At 41.4% G+C, this 22,431-nt stretch overlaps 1 protein-coding gene across 3 annotated transcripts in view; it reads right to left on the bottom strand.

Moving 5' to 3' along the window:
- Window positions 1–22,431, bottom strand: part of vipr2 (vasoactive intestinal peptide receptor 2) — a 117,449-nt gene that overhangs the window by 82,837 nt on the left and 12,181 nt on the right. For 2 of the 3 annotated variants that reach the window (XM_069914717.1, XM_069914718.1), the window contains exons 4-5: window positions 5,443–5,550; window positions 3,089–3,186 (exon numbers count right to left, since the gene is read on the bottom strand). In XM_069914717.1, coding sequence (XP_069770818.1) covers window positions 3,089–3,186; window positions 5,443–5,550 — 206 coding nt within the window. The remainder of the gene's footprint in view (window positions 1–3,088; window positions 3,187–5,442; window positions 5,551–22,431) is intronic. The other variant, XM_069914719.1, reaches the window with a different exon arrangement.

The raw sequence follows: 22,431 nt of genomic DNA, 5'->3' as shown, positions 1-22,431 counted from the left end.
TGCTTCTAAAATTCAAAATCTTTGGACTAAAATAAGAACAAATGCTTTTCCTGTTGTCAAAAAGTGTGTGATGACATAATTAAATATTTCACTCATGCATTTAGGGATTTGAGTACTTGGCTTTTTGTTTAATAATTATGGTTTAGCTCAGGTTTAACTTTGGCTGAACTTTAGTAAATATTGAGAGAAAGGTTATATATTACATAATCAAATGCATTAACATTTTCACAAGTTTTAAAAAGGTTTACTATCACTGCCCGATTTTGAGTATTTTTAGATTTCTTTAATGTAAATATGAACGATGTAAAACAAAAGGAAGGCAAGTTTCATTCTATGAACAATTTCGCTTTAAACAGTTTTAATTATTTATGTTAATGGTGATTTGGGTTAAATTTTACGTCTTTAAACAGAATAACTGATAGTTTCTTAAAATTTATTTCAATTGTATTAATTTTTAAATGATTTTAAATATTGGAAACATCTGAAAACAATTAAAACTAACCCACTGATAGAAGTGGAGGTGGGCTTTGCTGGCGGTCAAACATTTGGGGTACATTTACCAGGTGGAAGCTTTGAAGTGCATTGCCAGAGGCCCTGTCTCCATACGGACTTTGTTTCTGGCTCTGGCATGCTTTGGATCTTAGACTGTAGGTGTCTACACCAGGTAAGGATCGAGCAAGGGGATCAAGGCCATCAGTTAGGCCAAGACATGGATTGTAGTCTTTGACATATTCAATTGATGTTTTTGGTTTATTTTTTGTCAGGATACAGTGAATCATTTTGATTTACATGCTAGCCAGACAAGCCAACCTGTACTTTAATGCGAGGTAGGGAAAAAATGAAGCAGAGTCCAGTGTGTGACAGAATATGTTGTGTTTTATATTGTATATAAATATGTTTTGGGAGATAAAGTGTGGCAGGGTTTTTAGTGAAGGTCACATACAAACACTTCAAAACAGATCTCATTTAAAAATATTAGAGCTCTGCTCAAGTCAGACAGGCCTGGTTCTGAGTGCCTTTGCATAAACTTTGATGAGTACCCAAGGGACTTCACTAATGGATTGTTGTTTTGAAAAGCAACAGATGAAAGAACTCGAAGGATTAGGTTTGGAACTGCAGGCTGTCTGATGCAGTTTGCTATTCTAAGAGGGTCATATGGTTTTGCAAGCAGAGAGAGAAAAAATAGACTTTTCTGAGAGAGAGCGAGAGAGAGAGAGAGAGAGAGAGAGAGAGAGAGAGATATGAGTTGTGAGTTCTTAGTTCAGCCTGATCAAAGCCCTTGTGGCTCATACCAGAGGAGAGGACTAATGTTTCACTTGAAATAAGGGAAACAAAAAGGAACTCTGTGGTGATCTGAAAGAAAGAGATTATCATCTGGAAAAACCTGATGGGCAAGTTTCTTCAGCAAGACACTGAAGTGGCTGATTAGAAGGGATCAATTTGTATCCAGCGAACAACAAATCTCTCTCTGAAAACCAACAAGAACCTTTCTGAGTGGTAACCATTTACCTTTCAAGCACCAAAGCCTGGTGAAATTCATAAAGGTTAAATTCTATGCACAGTATAAGAATTGCCTGCAACAGTGAACTTGGAGGAGTGAGAAGTGAGATTGGACTCTGAATTAAAGACATTTTTTAAACTTAGATATACATTACATACATGTGCGCTTCGAGTTAGCAGGGGATTATGTTAGGTTAAGTTAATAGTAATAAGATAAAGTTTAATCCTGTTTTCATTTTTAAAGAAAATTAAAAGCAACTTTTGTTTAAGTAACCATTTGTCTTGGTGAATCTCTATTGCCGCCGGGTTTTGGGGTCCTCTGGGCTCGTAACAAGTACAACAGAGAAAAGTTCCTTTGAGAACTGCACATGGATTGTGATGAGGTAGGGATAGTGACATACCTCAAATATAAATGAGAAGAAACATTACCTCTCATTTATCATCTTAGGACTGAATTTGTATGGAGAGCAGCAGTAAAGAGCTCCAACATCCAAACATACTCATCCAAACATTTATTTTATCCACTTTGGGTTGTTCATCAATTTCTTAAATTTTTGTCCAACCAACAAATGGATACGACTTTTACATAATTTGCTTAAATTGGAGCAATTTCCCTCACATTCTCATTTTAAAAGAGCCTTGTTAACTCCGGATACACATTAAAACAAATTCCATTGTCCTACCCAAATATCCAAATCAAACCATAGAACACTACAATGCAGAAACATGTCCTTCAGCCCATCTAATTCATGCTGAACTATTTATCTTGCCTAGTCACATCCACCTGAACGCGGACCATGCCGCACCCATCCATGTAACAATCCAATCTTGTGCCAAAATTGAGCCCACACCCCCCCCCCCCCCCACTGCCACTGGCAGCTCTCAGCACCCTCTGAGTGAAGAGGTTGCTCCTATTGTACCCCTTAAACATTTCCCCCTTCACCCTTCACCCATATCCTCTAGTTCTTGTCTCACCCAATCTTAGTAGAGAAAGTTTGGTTACATTTAACCTATTTTACACCTCTCATAATTTTGTCTCCCTCTATCAAACATCCCATCATTTTCCAACACTGCAGAAATAAAGTCCTAACCTATTCAACCTTTCCCTATAACTTAGCTCTTCAAGTCGAGTAACATCCTTGTAAATTTTCCATGCACTTTACAGCAAAATACATTTTCTCTGCACTCTTTCAAACTGTGAAATAAATACAAAATTTGAATAGCAAAAGTGCTGGAAATCCAAAATAAAAACAAATAAAATGCTGAGAGCTTACAGCAGATCAGGCAATGTCAATGGAGATAAGCAGGATTAAGGTTTAAAGTCTTGCTCTCTCTCCACAGATGTGCGTGAACTATTATGAAACAATTAGACTGGAAGCAACATTTCTATGTTTTTAAAAAATAAACAAAAGTCACAAAACCACTTTGAAAAGTTTTTGTGTGACTTCACAAACTTCACTTAACTTGAAAAGGTTCCGATTTTGAGGATGATAATTTTAAATTCAGCTCTCTGTGGGTTTGATGAAAATGAGAAGTTCCAGATATGTCTGCCTACCCATAGTGGTGGGAAACACGTATGCATGCTTACCTTTTTAGTAATCTCACTGATGTTACCTCCACATGCGTTAATATATCCCGGAAATGTATCTGTCCACCCGTTCGCCGTGCAGTTCTTGCTTATGTTGCCTTGAAGAGAAATATTAATGGGTTTCTCCCTGCTCATAATGACTTGCACCAAAACATCACTTGAAATGAACTAAATATGCCTAACATCAGCTGTATAAATTTCTTCAGATTTTATTGTAGATATTTTAAACATTGCAATGAAGTTGTGTTTGTTCCAGATCCTCATGTAAAAAAAATCCCTGCATGATTTACTTAAATCTGATTATCAAAGGAGTTTCCTTTGATTTAAGTTATCCTACAATCTTTTGTGTGAGTATTAACTATTCTCAAACTTCGGAGAGGTCAACCTTCTGCTGATTCCCCTTACATCTAAAATTAGAGGGCAGGGGTTTAAAGTGAGGTAAGTGGTATAGGTGTCACAAGGTTCAGGAACAACTGCTAACACACCCCTCCCCCCCCCCCCCCCCCCCCCACCACCACCACCACCATCAGAATTCTCCACTACAAATGCAATCAGAGACTCATTTAAGGACTCTTACTTGTGAACTTTATCAACTTTCTTTTGTTCTCTCTGTTTTGCACAGTTTGTTTACATTTGTTATCTGTTTACATGTTTACGCTGTGTGCCGTTTTTTTTTGCATTACCAATCAGTGGTAATGCTGCCACTCCTGCAGGAAATAAGAATCTCAGGGTTGTATGTGTTGCCATGTATGTACTCTGACAATAAACCTGAATCTGAAAAATTTAAAAGGGACCAGATGGGCAACCTTTTCACACCGAATATTAGAGGTAGATAAATTTAGGTCATTTAAAAGATATTTGTAACATCTAAAAGACATTTAGACAAGTACATGGATAAGGAAAGCCTCGAGGGTTATAAATGCAGCAAATAGGACTAGCTCAGACAAACACTTTGCTGGTATGAAGAGACTGGGCGGAAGGACCCATTTCTATGCTGTCTCATCTTGTGAATCAATGATAGGCAGCAAGTTGAGTGAAGTGGTTAGTTCCATGCCATTACATTGCCCACAACCAGAGTTCAAACCCAGCCCGGTCTGCAAGGAGTTTGTACATTCTCCTCATGACCTGAGTGGGTTTTCTCTGGATTCTCTAGTTTCCTCCCACCCTCCAAAACCAACTGCATGGTTAATTGATTGTAATTGGTTTCATGGGCTGAAGGGCTTTCAACTGTGCTATATCATTAAAATAAAAAAAATAATATAAGAAGGCATCACTGATGAAAATGGATGACTCGTTTAAACATGCGGTGCCTCACAGAATGTAATCTCATCAACTACTCTATTACTTTTATAAATTAACCTTGACTAAACTGTAGGAGTGTCTGTATAACATCCGTTATTGCAGTCTCATCTCACATATAGTATAGGTTGATGGAGCTAGGGCTTTTCTCTTTGGAGCGACAAGAGATGTGAGGTGACTTAATAGAGGTATATGAGATCATGAGGGCTAGCACCTTTTTCCCAGAGCAACAATAGCAGAGCACATCTGTTTAAGGTGATTAGAGAATGGTTTAAGTGAGAGACACTTTTATTTTTCTCTCAGAGAGTGGTGGATGTCTGAAATGCATTGCTGAGGGTGCTAGTGGAGGCTGCTACGATAGGGACATTTTAAAAGAGTCATAGATAGGCACATGGATGTAAGTAAAATAGAGGGTTATGGGTGTGAGGTAGGGGAAAATTAGATTGTTGTGGAGCAGGTTTGTATAGGTCAACACAACATTATGGGCTAAAGGGCTCGTACTGTGCAGTAGGCCTAAATAAGGCCTACTGCAGTAAATTAACTTGAGAAAGCTTTTGTGATTGTGGAAGGTGGTGGGAGGGAAACATGGATGGTATAGTTGTGTGGTATAGTCACATCTCGAGCCTTCACATTATCACTTTCAACAAATCAGGAGCGGAACCATTAGCGTAACGGATAGCACCATGCCTTTCCAGTGCCAGTGATCGGGACCTGGATTCAAATTCCGCACAGTCTATAAGGAGTTTGTACATTCTCCCCATGTCTGCATGGGTTTTCCCCAGGGCTCTAGTTTCCTCTAAATGTACCGGGGGTTGTAGATTAATTGAGTGTAAATAGGGCAGCACAGACTAGTGAGTCGAAATGGCCTGTTACCGTGCCGTATGTATAAATTTAAATGTTAAAAAATTAAATTTTTTAATTATTGTAAATTCATCTATGAATACATGTCAAATTACATCTAAAATGAATTTAATCCCATCCAAAAAAAATTCTCCCCACACAAACTGCTTCCCAAAAACATTAGCATATTTTTTCCCCAAGTCAACAATCCAAACCTGGTTCATTTTTGAAGTCCCCAAAGATTTTTGGACAGGGCACGTTGACTGTTTCTCCCACCTTGGCTGGCATCCAGCAGGTGACATTATCCCAAAACCCAGCACATCCTAGAGGAGCCAAGAAGAAAATCAAGCATGCCTTTAGTATCATATTTGGTTCTTTGTGTAACTAAAATTTAGAAAGACTGAGCAAGTTAGCATTTAATTTAGTTCCTTTTCTAATCATTCCATTCCTTGGCTTACTGGCAGTACTGGAACAGAAGAGACACATAGAAACCTACACCACAGAGCAGGCCCTTTGGCCCACGTTGTGCTGACATAATAATCTACTCTAACAACTGTACAGAATTTCCTTACTGCATAACCCTCTGTTTTTCTCAGTTCCATGTACCTATCTCATTGTGTCCAAAAAGATCCCATGGTAGCTGCTTTCCACTACCATTGCTGGCAGTGCATTTCAAGCACTCACCACTCTCTGTGTGAAAACTTTATATCTCCCCTTGTACTTACTTCCAAGCACCTCAAAACTATGCCCCCTCAAGTTCGCAATTTCAGCATTGGGAAAAATCCTCCAGCCATCCACACGATCTATGCCTATCATCTTACACGCCTCTATCAGACCACCCCTCATCCTCTGTCACTCCAGAGAGAAAACCCAACCTATCCTCAGAAGACATGCTCTCCAATCCAGGCAGCATTCTTGTAAATCTCCTCCACACCCTCTCTATAGCATCCAAATCCTTCCTGTAGTGAGGTGCCCAGAACTGAACACAATATTGGAAAGGGGAGGGGTCTAAGGTCTTGTGTAGCTGCAACATTACCTCATGGCTATTGAACTGAATCCCATGGTTAACGAAGGCCAACATCCTTTACAAAACTATCAACCTGTGAGGCAGCTTTGAGTGTCCTATGAGCATGGACCTAAAGATTTTTCAGTGGGTCCACACTGCACCGAGTTCTCCCATTAACATTCTGTATTCGGTCTTCAAAGTTGACCTAACAAAATTAACAACTTCCCACTTTTCTGGGTTAAACTCCATCTGTCACTTCTCAGCCCAACTCTGCCGCCAATCAATGTTCATCTGCAACCTCTGGCCACCTTTTAGACTATCCACAACACCATCAGCCTTCGTGACATCTGCAAACTTACGGATCCACCTTTCTACTTCCTCACCTAGGTTGCTTAGAATTATCACAGAGGAAGGGTCCCAGAACAGATTCCTGCGCAACACCGCTGGTCACCGACCTCCTTGCAGAATACAAACCAAATACAATTGCCCTCTGCCTTCTGTGGGCAAGATGATAGCACAAAAAAAAACTGCTGGAGGAGCTCAAAGGGTCAAACAGCATCTGTTGTGGCAAAAGGATGTTCAACGTTTCTGGTGAAAACCCTTCATCAGATGCTGCTTGACCTGCAGAATTCCTCCTGGAGTTTGTTGTTTTGCTCCGGATTTCAGCATCTGCAATCTCTTCTGATATCAGAAGAGATGTCGGCTGGGTAAGATCAGCTACAGTTACACTGAACGATGAGCATATTGGCTACTGCTGCTCTTATTTCCTTATGTATTCCCTAGCCCGGTTTAATCTGTGGTGCTGAGACCAACCTTTGCACATTTCAAAAGCCTCAGCTCATTCAACAGAAAGATACTGGTGAGGAATTGTTTTTGGATTGGCACATACAATTTTCATTTGTAAACCGAGCCATTGGCAGCATGCATCCAGTACTGTTAACGCAAATTACCCAAGGCACCTTCAGATCAAACCACCTATGATTCTAGTGCAATTTATGAGGGTGATATGATATGGACATTCAAAAGATGCTTAGAAAGGCATATGGATGAAACGATGTGAGATAAGGAAGAGTTAGATTGCTGTGGAGTGGGTTTTGCATTGGTTCGCACAACATCCTGGGTGCAGCGACCTGTAATGTGCTGTAATATTCTACGTTCTATTTTCATTTTCAAATGGAAATCTGGATTCTGCTTTCTTCTCTTTCCTGATTAGTTGATATATGTTCCTGTTCTGTGCAACATGATAAATGTTCAGTTCTGTGACTGTTATCTTCAACTTAGTGCTGCATGGACAGTGAGCCATGGCAATATTTGTTTAAAGACATCGCAAGCTAGGCGGAAGTTGCTCTTAAAGCAAACCATAGTGGAGAGATGTGTATGGAGGCTCAAGGCTTAACAATCAGAGCTTGGTGGCATAATGTGTCTCGGATGGCGAAAATGCTTCAGGAAATCTCAAGAGGTTTCCTGTAGATGATGGGTTTGTGTACATTTCATCTTATTACACAGCTTTAGGTCCAAATTCAAAGTTGAAAATTCACCTTAATAGTGCACATCACCTTAAATTTATTTTGCTTACTCAGTCAAGCAGACTAACTTCCACTAGTTTATACTTCATTTGTTCGTTGTGTGGTAGAGTCATAGCATGGAAACAAGCTTTGGCCTACCACAGTGGTTCTCAACCTTTTTCTTTCCACTCACATTCCACTTTAAGTATTCCCTATGCCATAGGTGCACTGTGATTAGTAAACGATTGCTTAAGCTGTAAAGAAAAGTTTCTTTCTTCTTTGGCTTGGCTTCGCGGACGAAGATTTATGGAGGGGGTAAATGTCCACGTCAGCTGCAGGCTCGTTTGTGGCTGACAAGTCCGATGTGGGACAGGCAGACACGGTTGCAGCGGTTGCAGGGGAAAATTGGTTGGTTGGGGTTGGGTGTTGGGTTTTTCCTCCTTTGCCTTTTGTCAGTGAGGTGGGCTCTGCGGTCTTCTTCAAAGGAGGTTGCTGCCCGCCGAACTGTGAGGCGCCAAGATGCACGGTATGAGGCGATATCAGCCCACTGGCGGTGGTCAATGTGGCAGGCACCAAGAGATTTCTTTAGGCAGTCCTTGTACCTTTTCTTTGCTGCACCTCTGTCACGGTGGCCAGTGGAGAGCTCGCCATATAACACGATCTTGGGAAGGCGATGGTCCTCCATTCTGGAGACGTGACCCACCCAGCGCAGTTTAAATCATAGCTAATTGACTCATTATGTGCATGGCTTCATAACTCCAAAGGAAATGGGCCAATGACAATTTTGCTCAAGCAAAATATTTCAGTAACAATTGGGTCTAGAGCAGTGATTCTCAACCTTCCCTTCCCACTCACATACCACCTTAAGCAATCCCTTACTAATCACAGAGCACCGATGGCATAGGGAGTACTTAAAGTGGTATGTGAGTGGACAGAAAAAGGTTGAGAACCACTGATTTACTACGTCCATGTTGACCATCAAGGCCCCATTCACAGGAATCCTGCTCTAATCCCATTTTATTCACTGCGCATTTCTATCATTTCTCCCACAATTCACAGTGGCCAGTCAACCAACTAACTCACAAACCTTGGGGATGTGGGAGGAAACCAGAGCACCCAGACAAAACCCATGCAGACATAGAGAGAATGTGTACACTCCACTCAAAAGGTACAGGAGATTAATATTGAACCCAGGCACCTGACGCTAGAAGGCAGCAGATCTACTACCAGCACTACTAGGCTGGTCAATTATTATTTTTTTCCAAAAATAAACTCATAATAAATTATTTACAATAAAAGAAAACGGCTCAAATACGTTTTACATCCTTAGTGTCACATTGTAACATTCATTCTCCATTTAGCACGCTCACCACCACTGTGGTGAGTGTTCAGTCAAGTTTATGATCTAATTCAGTGTTATCTATTTAAAATTGCCAAGGCTTCCATAGCACCTCTCAAAGTTTACATCTTGAAAGGGTATGCAGTGGGTGTGTGAAAACACGATCACCTTCCTTCAGATTCTTTTCCAACTCACATCCCATGCTGACCTGGAAAAGAATGCTGCAGCTCTTGCATGGATCAAAATCATATGGCTCCCAGCCCATCAACACAGGGGCTCTAGTGGTTCAAAAAAACAAGTTGATAGGCAATAAATGCAGGGCTTGCCAGCAAAGTTTACAATACATGAACAATGTTTTTTTTAAAATATAAAGTCCTGTGGAATTACCATAGTAAATTTGATGCAAAGGTTGGTCTTCTGCTTTAACGTGGAATATTTCAGTCTCAAAAATTGTTCCTAATCCAAAATATTGACTGCCCATTTCTGTCTGTGGATGCTCACTGACTTACTGAGCCCCTCCAACATCTCATTGTTTATTCACTTTGTACTGAATACTGGGCAGGTGTGAAGTTAAACTCAAACACGACCACAACCAGGAAAGAATGCTTGCCCTACCCTTTCCAAATATTGCCTCGCCGAGTTACTTTTGGCACAACACACATTGACTAAAAGTTCAGACTGCTGGAGGATAGGCAATGACTCGTTGTAGAATGGGCTGTGAATATTCATGTTCTTTTGGGATTGAACTTCATCAGATGGTACATCGTTAGGCATCAGTAAAGTAAATTTATTCAAGAATGTAAGGAAGGGAAAGGAGGAGATCAGACCAATTTAACAAAAAAATCTCCTCAATAGATTTCTACTCTGACCTCAATGAGCTATCCTCCCACTCTACCTGGACTCTGGTTCTTTTAGACTCTATTATTGTTTCTCATCTTGACAATGCCCATTCTGGGAAAGGAATTGTGATACTACAGATTCTATCACCAATGTGTCTATGTACAGATGTACAGATGGTAGTGTAGGATGACTGTGATTGGCTGAGAGTGTAGCCACACCTACTGGCAGGTCTTAAAGGATTGCTCCTAGCCAGACCAGGTCATTCTGGACTGGTCGACCTACTTGTGATATGCTCCAGTCTTTTAGTTAATAAAAGCCTTGGTTTGGATCAACAAGTCTTTGGTTCTTTCGACGCGCACTACAATTTTATTAACTAAAAGACTGGAGCATATTACAAGCAGGTCGACTAGTACAGATTCTATCACCAATGTGTCTATGTACAGATGTACAGATGGTAGTGTAGGATGACTGTGATTGGCTGAGAGTGTAGCCACGCCTACTGGGAGGTCTTAAAGGATTGCTCCTAGCCAGACCAAGTCATTCTGGACTGGTCGACCGACTTGTGACATGCTCCAGTCTTTTAGTTAATAAAAGCCTTGGTTTGGATCAACAAGTCTTTGGTTCTTTCGACGCGCACTACAATTTTATTAACTAAAAGACTGGAGCATATTACAAGCAGGTCGACTAGTACAGATTCTATCACCAATGTGTCTATGTACAGATGTACAGATGGTAGTGTAGGATGACTGTGATTGGCTGAGAGTGTAGCCACACCTACTGGCAGGTCTTAAAGGATTGCTCCTAGCCAGACCAGGTCATTCTGGACTGGTCGACCGACTTCTGATATGCTCCAGTCTTTTAGTTAATAAAAGCCTTGGTTTGGATCAACAAGTCTTTGGTTCTTTCGACGCGCACTACAATTTTATTAACTAAAAGACTGGAGCATATTACAAGCAGGTCGACTGGTACAGATTCTATCACCAATGTGTCTATGTACAGATGTACAGATGGTAGTGTAGGATGACTGTGATTGGCTGAGAGTGTAGCCACGCCTACTGGGAGGTCTTAAAGGATTGCTCCTAGCCAGACCAGGTCATTCTGGACTGGTCGACCTACTTGTGATATGCTCCAGTCTTTTAGTTAATAAAAGCCTTGGTTTGGATCAACAAGTCTTTGGTTCTTTCGACGCGCATTACAGGAATATTGTGTTCAGTTCTGGTCACCTCATAATAGGAATAGAGAAGGTGCAAAGGTGATTTACCAGGATGTTGCCTGGATTGGAAAAATAAGTCTTATGAGGCAAGGTTAGCAGAGTTGGGACTTTTTTTCTTTGGAACATAGAACAATAAGAGGAAATTTAATAGAAATTATTAATTTAAATTAATAATTTAATTAAAACCCCATTTTACAAGATTATGAGAAGCACTGGACAGTCAGAGCCTGTTTCCCAGGGCAGGGATATCAAACACCAGAGGATATGGGTACAAAATGAAGGGAGGTAAGTTTAGGGGGAAGTTTTTTTTAAAAAACACATAGAGTTGTGGGTGCCTATTTATTTCCTCAACAAAAGCACATGACTGTCCACTTCCCTACACTGTATTCCATCATGCAGAAAACTGAGGTGTTTCACTTTGGGGGGATGAACCAAGATAAATGGTTGGTGTAGAGCACGTCGAAAGAACCAAAGACTTCTTGATCCAAACCAAGGCTTTTATTAACTAAAAGACTGGTTGGTCGACCAATCCAGAATGACCTGGTCTGGCTAGGAGCAATCCTTTAAGGCCTACCAGTAGGTGTGGCTACACTCTCAGCCAATCACAATCATCCTACACTACAATCTGTACATATATACATTGGTGATAGAATCTGGACTATCACAGTTGGGCACTGTGGAATGCGGCAGAACAGAGGAGAACATTGTTCCTTGAGAGTGGTGTCACAGGTACTTTCACTTTGGGATTTTGACACATTGGCATTCATAAATCAAAGTATTGAGTATAGGAAATTGGGTGGGGAAGTTATGGTGAAGTTGTTCAAGACATTGATGAGGGCAAATGAGATTGAAGGAGTGCAGTGAAGATTTACAGGGATGTTGCCGACACTTGAGGAGCTGAGTTACAGGGAAAAGTTAAACAGGTTAGGACTTTATTTGCTGGAGTATTGGAGAATGAGGGGAGATTTGATGGAGGTATACAAGATTATGTGGGGTACAGGCAAAGCAGATGCAAGCAGGCCTTTTCCACTGAAGCTAGGTGAGGCAAGAACTATATGACATGGGCTAAGGGTAAAAGGTGAGATGTTTAATGGAAATTTTCACACAGAAAGTGGTGAGAATCCGGAACGAGTGGTGAGATAGAGGTGAATGTGGGCTCGATTTTGACATATAAGAAAAATTTAGCTAATTCATGACTGGGAGTAGCTTTGAGGGCTACGGTCCGGGTGAAGGTCAATGGGACTAGGCAGAATAATAATTCAGCAAGAACTTGATGGACCAAAGACCCTGTTTCTAGGCTGAGGTCTTCTGTGGTTTTATCTGCTATTTCTTTAACGAAACAGTGTTCTCAGGTCCACAGCACAAAAAAAAGCAGACACACAACCAGACATAACACACATACAAACAGTACATGTGTATGACAAGTATTTTATCTGTACAAATAAATAAATAAGTATTGTCTTCTCCTCCTCACTCATCATCAACACGGGCGCACCCCAAGAATGCCTACTTAGCCCACTGCTCTACTTGTTATACACCCACGACTGTGTGGCCAGGCTTAATTCCAATGCTATCTTCAAGTTTGATGATGATACCACAGTGTTAGAAGAATCACAGACGGCAATGAGGAAGCATACAGGAGGAAGATAGCTCAGCTCATTGAACGGTGTAATGACAACAACCTTGCACTCAACATTAGCAAAATCAAGGAGATGATTGTGGACTTCAGAAGGAAGTAAGGGGAACACGCCCCTCATCGAAGTCTCGGTAGTGGAGAGGGTCAAGAAATTCCTGGGTGTCAACATCTCTGAGGATCTGTCATGGACCCTCCATGTTGATGCAATCACAAAGAAGGCTCGCAAGTGGCTATACTTTGTGGGGTGTCTGAGGAGATTCAGTACATCACCAACAATTCTCAAAAACTTCTACAGATGTACTGTGGAGAGAATTCTAGCTGGTTTCATCTATGCCTGGTATGGAGGCGCCAACTCCAGAAGTTGTTAACTCGACCTGTGACATCACAGGCTCTAGACTTTGCTCCATCAATGACATCTACATGAGGAGGAGTCTTATAAAAGCAGCCTCTATCCTCAGAGACCTCCACCACCCAGGCCATACCCTCCACCATTGGGAAAATGGAACAGGAACCTAAAGACAAGCACTCAGCAACACAAAGACAGCCTCTTCCCTGCTACCATCAGATTCCTGAATAATCAATGAACCAAAGTCACTGCCTTACATTTTGTGGACAACTATTTTTATTTATAGTAATGTTTTAAGATAGTTATATATGAATGTTTGCACCATGATGCTGCCACAAAATACTGAATTTCATGACTTGTTCATGACAATAAATTCTGATTCTGAATACTGTATGTGAGCCATGAATGGTTAGTGGGCACAATTCCTTTGGTCATTCAGCATTCTCACTGCCTATGGGAAGAAGCTGTTTATCAGCTTTGTGGTGCTGACTTTGATCCTCCTGTATCTCTTCTCTGATGGGAGCAGCTGAAAGATGCTGTGTGCAGGGTGGAAGGGGTCCTCAATGATTTTGCACACCCTCTTCAGACAACGATCCTGGTATATCACTTTGATGGGTGGAAGGGGTGGAGGGGGGTGTTGGAGACTCCAGTGATCCTCTCTCCCACTCTTATGGTCTTGTGGATTGACCTCCAATCCATTTCTCTGCAGCAGCTGTTACACACTGTGATTCAGTCAGCCAGGATGCTCTCAATGGAACTCCTATAGAAGGGTAACATAATGGTGGCCGGTAACCTTGCCCGCTTCAGTCTTCTCAGGAAGTGCAGCTGCTACTGCACCTTCCTGACAAGTGAGGAGATGCTGAGTGTCCACGATAGGTCACTAGTTCAGTGAACTCCAAGGAATTTGCTGCTCTCCACTTTCTCTTCTACAGAGTTGTTGATGTTTAGAGGAGGGTGGTTGATCCTGGTCCTCCTGAAGTCCACAATCATCTCCTTTGTCTTGTCCACATTGAAACTCAGGTTGTTAGTCTCGCACTATTTCACAAGGTTTTCCACCTCTCCTCTATAGTGCAACTTATTATTGTTGTGGATGAGGCCAACTACTGTCATGTCATCTACAAACAATGACACTGTTGGAACTGGATCTGGCGATGCAGTCATGGGTCAGTAGCGTGAACAGGAGCAGGTTGAGCACACAGACCTGAAGACTTCCTACTTCCTCCACAACCTGTTCCTCCATCAATCTTCATATCATCCAAACAAATTCCACAAAGCCATCAATTCTATCTTCCAAATCATCACATACAACGTGAAAAGTAGCAAACCTAAACTCTGCGGAATACCACTGGTCACTGGCAGCCAACCAGAAAAGGCTCCCTTTATTTATATTTTTTGCCTTCTGCCAGTCAGCCAATCTTCTTTCCATGTGGTACCATCCCTGTAATACCATGGGCTTCTATCTAGTTGAGCAACCTCATGTGCAGCACCTTGTCAAAGGCATTCTGAAAATCCAAGTAAACCACATCCACTGACTCTCCTTTGTTTGTCTTGCTCATTACTTCCTCAAAGAACTTTGCGACAGATTATGATATGTTTTGAAGGAGATACTTGTGGCAGGTTTTTAGTGCAGGCCACATACAAACACTTCAAAACAGATCTCATTTTAAATATTGGAGCTCTGCTCAAGCCAGCTGGGACTGGAACAGGACCAGCTGGCAAGCTTGTGGAAAACCCCATTTTGCAGACGGGTTGTGAGTTCTGAGTTCAGTCTGGTCAAAGCCATTGTGGTCCATACAAGATGAGAGGTCTGTCTACCTAATGTTTCACTTGAAATATGGAAAATAAAAAGGAACTCTGTGGTGACCTGAAAGAAGGAGTTATCATCTGGAAAACCCTAATGGGGCAAATTTCTTCAGCAAGACACTGAAGTGGCTGATTAGAAGGGATCAGTTTGTGCCCAGGAACAACAAATTTCTCTCTGAAAACTGACAAGAACCTTCCTGAGCGGTAACCATTTACCTTTCAAGCACCAAAGCCTGGAAAACTTCATAAACATTAAATTCTGTGCACAGTATATGAATTGCCTGCAACCAGTGATCTTGGAGGAATGTCTGTGCACAGTATATTAATTGCCTGCAACCAGTGAACTTGGAGGAATGAGAAGTGAGATTGGACTGTGAAAGATCTTTTCTAAACTTACACACACATTACATACACATGCGCTTAGAATTAGAAGGGGGTTAAGTTAGGTTAGTTAAGTTAATAGTAATAAGTTCAAGTTTGATCCTGTTTTCATGTTTAAAGATAATTAAAAGCAACTTTTGTTTAAGTAACCATTTGTCTTGGTGAATTTCTATTGCTGCTGGGTTTTGGGGACCTCTGGGTTTGTAACCACTTCAACAGATTTGTCAGCCAAGATTTCCCCTGAAGGAAACCACACTGGCTTTAGCAAGATTCTAGGGTCCTTAATAATGGAATCTAGAATCTTGCTAATCACTGAAGTTAGGCTAATCAGCTGATAATTTCATGACTTTTGTCTCTCTGTAAAGAGTTGAATGACTCTGGCAATTCCTGAAAGATCACCACAATCTCTTCAGCTACGTCTTTCAAAATTCTGGGGTGTAGTCAGTCTGGTCCAGGTGACTTATTCACCTTCAGCCCCTTCAGTTTCCTAAGCACCTTCTCCTTAGTAAGAGTGACTACATTCACTTCTGCCCCTGACCCTCATGAATTTCTAGTACGTTACTAGTGTCTTCCAAAGTTAAGGGTGAGGCAAAATACCTATTCATCCCCCATTTCTCTGATCCCCTTTACCACTTCTCCAGGATAATTTTCCAGCGGTCTAATGTTCACTCATGCCTCTCTTTTACTCTTTATATACCTGAAAAAAATGTTGTGCCTTCTTTTATGTTACCTTCACAATTCATCTTTTCTCCACTTGTTGCTTTTTAGTTGCCTTTTGTTCTTTTTTAATCATCTTCCTGTTGATTTTTGCAATACAGTACGCCCTATCTTTTGCTTTTAAACTGTCTTTGATTTTACTCATCAGCCGCAGTTGTCTCATCCTCTGAATCAATGAAACGGTCCTGCGTCTTTTGAATTATTCCCATAAACTCCTGATGCTTGACCTATCAATGTCCCTTCAACTTCTCATTTTTTAAATAATGTCTTCTGCTGAAGCAAGAAGAGTTCATTTAGTCTGGAGGTTACTCCAACAGTTAATATTATATTCCCAAAATCCAGTTCAGAGCTTGCTAACTTCCAACCTAGATTCCCAGACGCACAGTCCCATTATGTTTTGTACCAGCGATGCGGTCGCACTTCAAAAGTTACCAGAGATTTTTCAAAGCCTATTTGTAGCAATGATCCCAGAATTTAATATTGTCCATACTACAGCAGTTTGACTAAAATGTTTGTTTTTTTCCATGGTTGGTGAACATTTTCTAGTTAGACTGACATGGTGGGTGACTCTACTCCTTCACAATGGCACAAATGTTCAAGTACAACAGTCCATAAATATATAAAGCTCTGACCTTCAATTTCAGTTGATAAGTCTTGGTTTCTCCTAACAATGTATCCTAAGTCCGTGCATGATCAACACCCTACCTCTTAGTAAGGGAACAGAATATTTGCCTCAAGGTCGTACAGCTTAGAAGAAGGTCTTTTGGCCCAACTTGACCAAAATGTCCCACCACATTAGTCCCACCTGCCAGTATTTGGCCTTTATCCCTCTAAACCCATCCAATCGATCCATGCAAATTTTGGTTAAACATTGCAATCATATCTGTTTCAACCACCTCCTCCAGCAGCCCATTGCATACATTTATCACTTTTTGTGTGAAAAGGTCACCCCTCAAATTCCTATTAAATCACTCCCCTCTGCTCCACCATAAACCTATGTCCCCAGGTTACTGATTTCCCGCCTCTGAGCAAATGACTCCGTATGTTCACCCAATCTCCTCCTCCTATGATTTTGTGCACCTCTATAAAAATCTAGCCTGCTCAATCTCTCCCTACAGCTCAGGCCCGCAAGTCCTAGCAACATCCTCGTAAATCTTCTCTGCCCCTCTTCAGCTTGACAAGATTTTTCCTGTAGCACGATGACTGAAACTGGACACAATACTCCAAAATGGGCCTCTCCAAAGTCTTATTCAACTTCAATATGACTTCCCAACTTCTATACTCATTATTCCAACTGATGATGTCCAATGTGCCAAAAGCCTTTTTGACAACTTTATCTACCTGTGAATCCACTTAAAATTACTGTTCTATGTATCTGTACTCCTTGATCCTCTCTGTACTCCTTGATCCTCTCTGTACTCCTTGATCATCTGTACTCCTTGATCCTCTCTGTATTCCTTGATCCTCTCTATACTCCTTGATCATCTGTACTCCTTGATCCTCTCTGTACTCCTTGATCCTCTCTGTACTCCTTGATCCACTCTGTACTCCTTGATCATCTGTACTCCTTGATCCTTTCTATACTCCTTGATCATCTGTACTCCTTGATCCTCTCTGTACTCCTTGATCCACTCTGTACTCCTTGATCCTCTCTGTACTCCTTGATCCTCTCTGTACTCCTTGATCATCTGTACTCCTTGATCCACTCTGTACTCCTTGATCCACTCTGTACTCCTTGATCCACTCTGTACTCCTTGATCATCTGTACTCCTTGATCCTTTCTATACTCCTTGATCATCTGTACTCCTTGATCCTCTCTGCTCTACAGTGCTCCCCAGATTCCTTCCGTTCACTGAGAACCTACCCATCTTAGGTTTCTCAGCCTGCAGCACCTCACATTCTCTGTATTAAATTCCTGCCTGCCCAACTGACCTACAACCTGCTGCAACCTGGTGTCACTATCTACAATACCAGACACTTTAGTGACACCTGAACCCTGTGGCACACCACCTAGTCACAGGCCTCCAGTCTGAAAAATATCACCCTCGGCTTGCTTCAATTAAACAGTCAGTACAAATTGAAACAATGTCTCCTCCTCAGTGATCAACACAGACTCACCCCAAGGATGCATGCTTAGTCCATGCTCTATTTGTTATATACCCACGACTGTGTGGCCAGGCACAACTCCATTGCCATCTACAAGTTTGCCGATGTCACCACAGTTGTCGGCAGAATCACAAATGGCAATGAGGAAGTGTACAGGAACGAGATAGATCAGCTCGTTGAATAGTGTACCGAAAACAACCTTGTGCTCCACATCAGCAAAACTAAGGATATGATTGTGAACATCGGGAGGAAGTCATGGGAACATACTCCAGTCCCCATCGAGGGCTCAGTAGTGGAGTGCGTCAAGAACTTCAAATTCCTGGGTGTCAACATCTCCAAGGACCTGTCCTGGAGCCTCCATGTTGATGCAATCACGAAGAAAGCTCACTAGCAGCTAAACTTTGTGAGGTGACTGAGGAGATTCAGTATGTCACCGAGGACACTCAAACTTCTACAGGTGTACTGTGGAGAGCATTCTGGCTGGTTGCATCGCCGCCTGGTATGGAGACACCAACTCTCAGGACAAGAATAAACTCCAGAGCGTTGTTTATTTGGCCAGTGATATCACAGGCACCATTGAGGACATCTGCTTGAGGTGGTGTCTTAAAAAAGTAGCCTCTATTCTCAAAGACCCCCACCACTCAGACCATGCCCTCTTCACTCTGCTATTATCAGCACTCAATGGCACAGGGACATCTTCCCCTCTGCCATCAGATTCCTGAATGATCAATGAACCAAAGACACGGCCTTAATTTTCATGCGCTGTTATATTAATTTTATTTTTATAGCAATGTCTTAAGATGTATGTTTATGCTAAGATGCTGCTATAAAACACTGAATTTCATGACATGATTCTGAAGTTATTATCCTAAATGGCACAATAAACTTAATTATAAGTAACATTTTTGCATCATTATTAGGACTCAAATAGAAAATAAATCACATTGACTGCATGGCCAATTTAATTGAGAAGGATAATTCTATAGTCAAACACAGTTCAGCTGATTGGCCTGTCTTGTAACAGTATTCTGTTACTAATGGATGCAAATGACATATCCTTGCCTGGAGCATTATCACTTAGGCAGCAACATCTGCTTAGACAAAAATAGAGGCAGTAAACCTCAATTTTTTTTTTAGTCACATTCTACTTCTCCACTTGTTTCTACAATTCCTTTTGAACAGTCCTCATTTATTTATTTTTTCCACTTCTGTAGATGAGGGAAGGGTTGGTTTTCTCTGCTGTATGTTTTTCTGCCTTAAGTCTAAACTCTTGAATTTCTCCTCTCTGTATGTGTACCTCCTCGAAGGTACTCCATAAAGCACACTTGGCCAGAGCCTTCGGTCATTTCATTGCTCTTTCCGTTGGTCAATGTCAAATGTTTGCTTGATCATGCTCCTGTAATGTCCTTTGGGGCATTTCATTATACTGAAGCTATTTTCCAAATCAATGTTGTGTGTTTGTTAGGTTAAGAAACTAGCATTTAATAGCCCCTTTCACACTGCCAACCCTCCCAGGAATTGGGTAAACTTATCAAGCATGCTGCACTTGGGAGCCTTTTTTTCCATTGCACTGTGATTTACCTGGTTAAACGGCAACCTGGCATATTAAGAGGAGGTCCCACCTCCAGCGGTGACAACGTGAGAGCAATTTGTGCTTTCACACTGCCAGAACGTGATTAGTGCATTAACTCGGTCAGGCTCTGACACTTGCCCCCACTAAGTGTCAGAGCCAGGTTGAATTTGACAGGAATTTAACTCGCCCTGACAGGTTGGGACGTTTCGCACTGCACAATTACCAAGAACGGACCCACTTAATTAGCAGATTAACCCACACGGAATCAGCAGAGTGAAAGGGGGTAATGAGAATGGGTGACAACACCTCCTCCACAATAATATTCAACATCAATGCCCTGTATGGCTGCACTTGCCTGGATACCATGCAAAACAACGTTTTTCCATTGTACTTATCTCAGTGTACTTAGCAATAAACAATTTAATTCAATGCTTGCAAAATGTTTGTGTGTGTTTATATAATATATTGGTGTGTTTATATGATGTATTTTATTTTTATTTCTTGTACAATGTGTGTGTGGATATGCATACATGTCCGTGAATGTGTACACCCTTGTGTATGTATGGATGTTTGACAGTGTGATTTGCATAGTTGTTTGAGTGCATACGAGTGAGCATGTAAATTTGTTCTGCCTGTTTTCTGTGAAAGTGTGTGCCGAAAGCTAGAAATAACATTCACCAATTATTCTGATCTAAAACTTTCAGTTGATAAGAGCTGTGTAAATCTGTCCATAATTCCAGTCATAATCTGTAGGGACAGTTCACAGTGGAGAATTACAGACAACAGTTCAACAGCTTCATGATCACAAGGAGTTAACCGTATAACCATATAACCACTTACAGCACAGAAGAGGCCAGTTCGGCCCTACTAGTCCATGCCGTAACAAATCCACACCCTCCTAGTCCCACTGACCAGCACCCGATCCATACCCCTCCAGTCCTCACCTCTCCATGTAACTGTCCAGTCTTTCCTTAAATGTAACCAATGATCCAGCCTCAACCACGTCTGCTGGAAGCTCATTCCACATCCCTACCACCCTTTGCGTAAAGAAATTTCCCCTCATGTTCCCCTTATAATTTTCCCCCTTCAATCTTAAACCAAGCCCTCTAGATTGAATCTCCCCCACTCTTAATTGAAAAAGCCTATCCACATTACACTGTCCCTTTTAAAATCTTAAACACCTCTATCAAGTCCCCCCTCAATCTTCTACGCTCCAGAGAAAAAAGCCCTAGTCTGCACAACCTTTCCCTGTAACTCAAACCTTGAAATCCTGTCAACATTCTCGTGAACCTTCTCTGTACTCTCTATATTTTGTTTATATCTTTCCTATAATTTGGTGACCAAAACTGTACACAGTACTCCAAATTTGGCCTCACCAATGCCTTGTACTGTTTCATAATAACCTCCCTACTCTTGAATTCAATACTCCGATTTATGAAGGCCAACGTTCCAAATGCCTTCTTCACCACACCAACTACCTGAGTATCGGCCTTGAGGGTACTATTTACCATCACTCCTAAATCCCTTTGTTGCTCTGCACTCCTCAATTGTCTACCATTCAATGTATATGACCTATTTAAATTTGCCTTTCCAAAATGTAGCACCTCACATTTATCTGTATTAAATTCCATCAGCCATTTCTCAGCCCACACTTCCAGCCTTCCTAAATCATCTTTTAATTTACGGTAATCTTCCTCACTGTCCACAACACCACCAATCTTTGTATCATCCGCAAACTTGCTTATCCAATTCTCCACCCCTACTTCCAGATCGTTAATGTATATAACAAACAATAGTGGACTCAGGACCGATCACTGAGGAACTCCACTAGTCACCGGCCTCCAATTGGACAAACAATTTTCTACCACTATTCTCTGACACTTCCCATCCAACCATTGCTGAATCCATTTCACTACCTCCTTATTTATACCTAATGCCTCCACCTTTTTTCCTAACCTCCTGTGGGGAACTTTGTCAAAAGCTTTACTAAAGTCTAAATAGACAACATCCACAGCTTTCCCTTCATCAACCTTTTATGTAACCCCCTCGAAAAACTCAATCAGGTTTGTCAAGCATGATCTACCCTTGACAAAACCATGCTGATTACTCCCTATCAATCCCTGTACCTCCAAATATTTGTAAATACAATCCCTCAGAACACTTTCCATCAACTTACCCACCACAGACATCAGACTCACGGGCCTATAATTCCCAGGTTTACATTTGGACCCTTTCTTAAACAGTGGAACCACATGCGCCACCCTCCAATCCTTTGGCATTACCCCCGTGACCAATGACATCCTAAATATCTCTGTTAATGGCCGCACTATCTGTCCACAAGCCTCCCTGAGTGTCCTAGGGAATATTTTGTCTGGTCGCGGAGATTTATCCACCTTTATCTTTTTCAACACATCCATCACTACCTCCTTGGTTATCCTTATATGCTTCATGACCTCCCCACTATTTTTCTTTACTTCAACTGGTTCAATATTTTTTTCCCTATTGAATACCGAGGCAAAGAAATCATTCAAAATTTCCCTCATTTCCTCTGACTTCTCACTCAGCCTACCTTCGCTATCTTCAAGGGGTCCAGGAGGAGTTGGTTTAAGAGTGGGATGAAGAAAAAAATCTCCTCAGCGAATGACTGAGCAAAATCAAGCAAAATCAATCTTAAAATCAACATTTAAAATATCAGCCTTTTCGTGGTACTATATTCGGGTGATTAAATTCGGAGGATTT

Source organism: Narcine bancroftii, chromosome 1 (assembly GCF_036971445.1).
Source record: "Narcine bancroftii isolate sNarBan1 chromosome 1, sNarBan1.hap1, whole genome shotgun sequence".
Lineage (NCBI taxonomy): Eukaryota > Metazoa > Chordata > Chondrichthyes > Torpediniformes > Narcinidae > Narcine > Narcine bancroftii.
The sequence above is the reverse complement of the archived record's forward strand: the minus strand, read 5'-3'. Positions and strand labels throughout refer to the sequence as shown.